Genomic DNA, 2546 nt, shown 5'->3' on the forward strand with positions numbered 1-2546 from the left:
CCTGCGCGGGATGCTGTTGACGGTGTGTCTCTTCTCCCCACGCTCGCAGGATTCCTGTTCCCAGGACTCCAGCACCGAGATGGTAGGCTGCTCTGCCCGCTTGATGCCCGGTTTTTTCCTTTCCTGGAGGTGTTTTTCTGCATGTTCTGCTCCAAGCACCTGGGTCCATCATCTCCCCGGGGTGTGGGTACCACAAAGGGCTGCTGTAGCGAAGGGCAGCCTTGTAGTAAGATCTGCTTTGGCACTGCCGAGCTGGTTTTGAGATGTGAGCTGAAACTCCTGTGTTTCTCTTTTGGCATGCCTTGATTTTTCTTCCTTTCTCTATCAGGGGGAGGGAAAAGAAGAAAAAATATAGTAGAAGAGGCTGGACTGTCTATCCAAAATCTCCCAATCTGATCTCAAAGGAAAGGGACCCACGCTCACTGCAGTGCACCTGGGTTAGCGCTGCTGGACTGTTTACCAGGGTGGGGTCTTGAGGTGGGCCGAGCTCCTCGGGGTGACGTCGGGGTGACGCCGTCTCCCTGTATTCTGTGGCAGATGGTGGGGGGCTGCTGCTGCTGCCCATCGCTGGTAGAGTACCCCGGCCCCGAGGAGGTAATGCCGCACCTGCCGCGTCCTGCCCCCCTTCCCCACTGCTGGCCCACAGCACACTCCAGTCCCGGGCAGGGACCCCGATGGAGCTGGATGGAGGCACATGGGGCGATGCGATGTCTCCACAATCTCTTTCTCTTCCCTCTTTGAAGTGGGGTTTGGTCTCTTAGACTAGGGTGTTTGCTTGGGGTATGAGCAGCAGTCTCTGCCTGGCAGGGGTTGCGGGGAGGACAGTGGCTGGGATCTTTCCAAGCTGTGGATCTACAATTCCCCAGCTCCAGCATCAGAGGGAATGACTGTCTGCTGCAGTTAAACCCAACAAGGAGAGGCTTGCCCTCCCCACTGTCAGGGACCGATGCAGCTGAACACTGTGATTTCAGGGCTTTCCCCATCACCTGCAGGTCGTGGTGGGAGATGATCAGAGGTGGACACATGCCAGTGTTGGTCACAGCATCCCTACCAGAGACTTGCTGAGAAATGTTGGTTTTGAGCTGTTTTTTGCTGCAGTGAAGTGAAGGGGTACGGGGTGCATGGCTGGGGATGGATGATCTCCCAGAGCAGTGGTACTGTGACAAACATCACCACCCTGAGCTTGGCTGACTTTTGGTAGTTCAATGCCCTTGATCTGGGTGTCAGGCAGCTCCTTGGATGAGAAGCCTTTTGCCACAGCACTGGCTGGTTTTTCCTTCTGTCCCTTCTGCACCCTTTGACACTGTCTGCCCTGACGCTTGGTGTGATCTCCATCCCCAGGTGAAGACTGAGATCAGTGTGGAGAGCAAGCACCAGACCCTGCAGGGCCTGGCCTTCCCTTTGCAGTTGGATGCTCAGCAAGCCATCCAGGCGCTCAAGCAGAAGAAAATCAACTACATCCAGCTGGTAGGTCTCTCATGCAACTTCTCCACTCCCCTGTCACATGCTGCCACCACTCACCCCTGTCTGCTCCCCCATCCCCTCTGTCCATCAGAAGCTAGATCTGGAGCGGGAGACCATCGACCTGGTACACACAAGCCCCACGGAGGTCGCTGACCTGCCCAAGAGGATCCCCCAGGACTCGGCTCGCTACCATTTCTTCCTGTACAAGCACTCGCATGAAGGAGACTACCTGGAGTCTGTCGGTGAGTGCCTCAGCACTCGCAATGGCTGGTTAGAGCCTGTGCTGGGCCCTGTTCTCCCTGGACCATCACTCACATGAGGAGCAAGCAGGGATGGGGATAGGGATGGTGTGGTAGGGGACCTTGAGTTAGTTCCCAACTGCCATCCTCCTGGGGTGGCTGCTGGCAAGCCCTTTGATGCTGCCATGCATGCTGCAGGGCACTCTGGGTGCTGTGGTCATGGTGCTGGGGAGGGTTGATGGATGGGATGGCTCACCTTCTGTCACTGAATAAACTGGGACTCTCGGGGCTGGAAAAGCCATGACCATGGTGGGATGCTGCCTGATGCTCCCTAGCCATGAGCCCAGACAGTGCTACGAGTCCTGCTCTCTTCTTGCAGTCTTTATCTACTCCATGCCTGGGTACAAATGCAGCATCAAGGAGCGCATGCTCTACTCCAGCTGCAAGAGCCGGTTGCTGGACACTGTGGAGCAAGAGTTTTGCCTGGAGATAGCCAAGAAGGTAAGTGTGAGCCCACCCAGATGTGACAGAGCAGAGCCCCATGCTGGGCATCTGCAAGGGACTGTGCAGCCTTGGTCCAGCCCCACTGGCAGGCTTCAGGTGGGCTTTGGGTGCCCCAAAAGTGGGTGTCAAGATCCTAGGGAGCTGCTAACCCCCACTCCTGGGCACAGATTGAGATCGACGATGGAGCCGAGCTGACGGCAGAGTTCCTCTACGAGGAGGTGCACCCCAAGCAGCATGCCTTCAAGCAGGCCTTCGCCAAGCCCAAGGGGCCCGTGGGGAAGCGGGGACAGAAGCGGCTGATCAAGGGGCCGGGCGAGAATGGCGAGGACAGTTAGATCC

General features: G+C 57.1%; 1 protein-coding gene across 1 annotated transcript in view; it reads left to right on the plus strand.

Annotated features, from left to right (window-relative positions):
* The window catches only part of TWF2 (twinfilin actin-binding protein 2), a gene marked incomplete at its 5' end in the record, with an annotated part of 6891 nt that extends 4349 nt beyond the window's left edge, over positions 1-2542 (plus strand). Inside the window, 4 exons of the mRNA XM_010020159.1 lie at positions 1342-1467; positions 1556-1706; positions 2083-2204; positions 2375-2542. Coding sequence (XP_010018461.1) covers positions 1342-1467; positions 1556-1706; positions 2083-2204; positions 2375-2542 — 567 coding nt within the window. The remainder of the gene's footprint in view (positions 1-1341; positions 1468-1555; positions 1707-2082; positions 2205-2374) is intronic.
* Positions 2543-2546: the final 4 nt, after the last annotated feature.

This window comes from Nestor notabilis, unplaced genomic scaffold (assembly GCF_000696875.1).
Source record: "Nestor notabilis isolate BGI_N333 unplaced genomic scaffold, ASM69687v1 scaffold25778, whole genome shotgun sequence".
Taxonomy (NCBI): Eukaryota; Metazoa; Chordata; class Aves; order Psittaciformes; family Psittacidae; genus Nestor; species Nestor notabilis.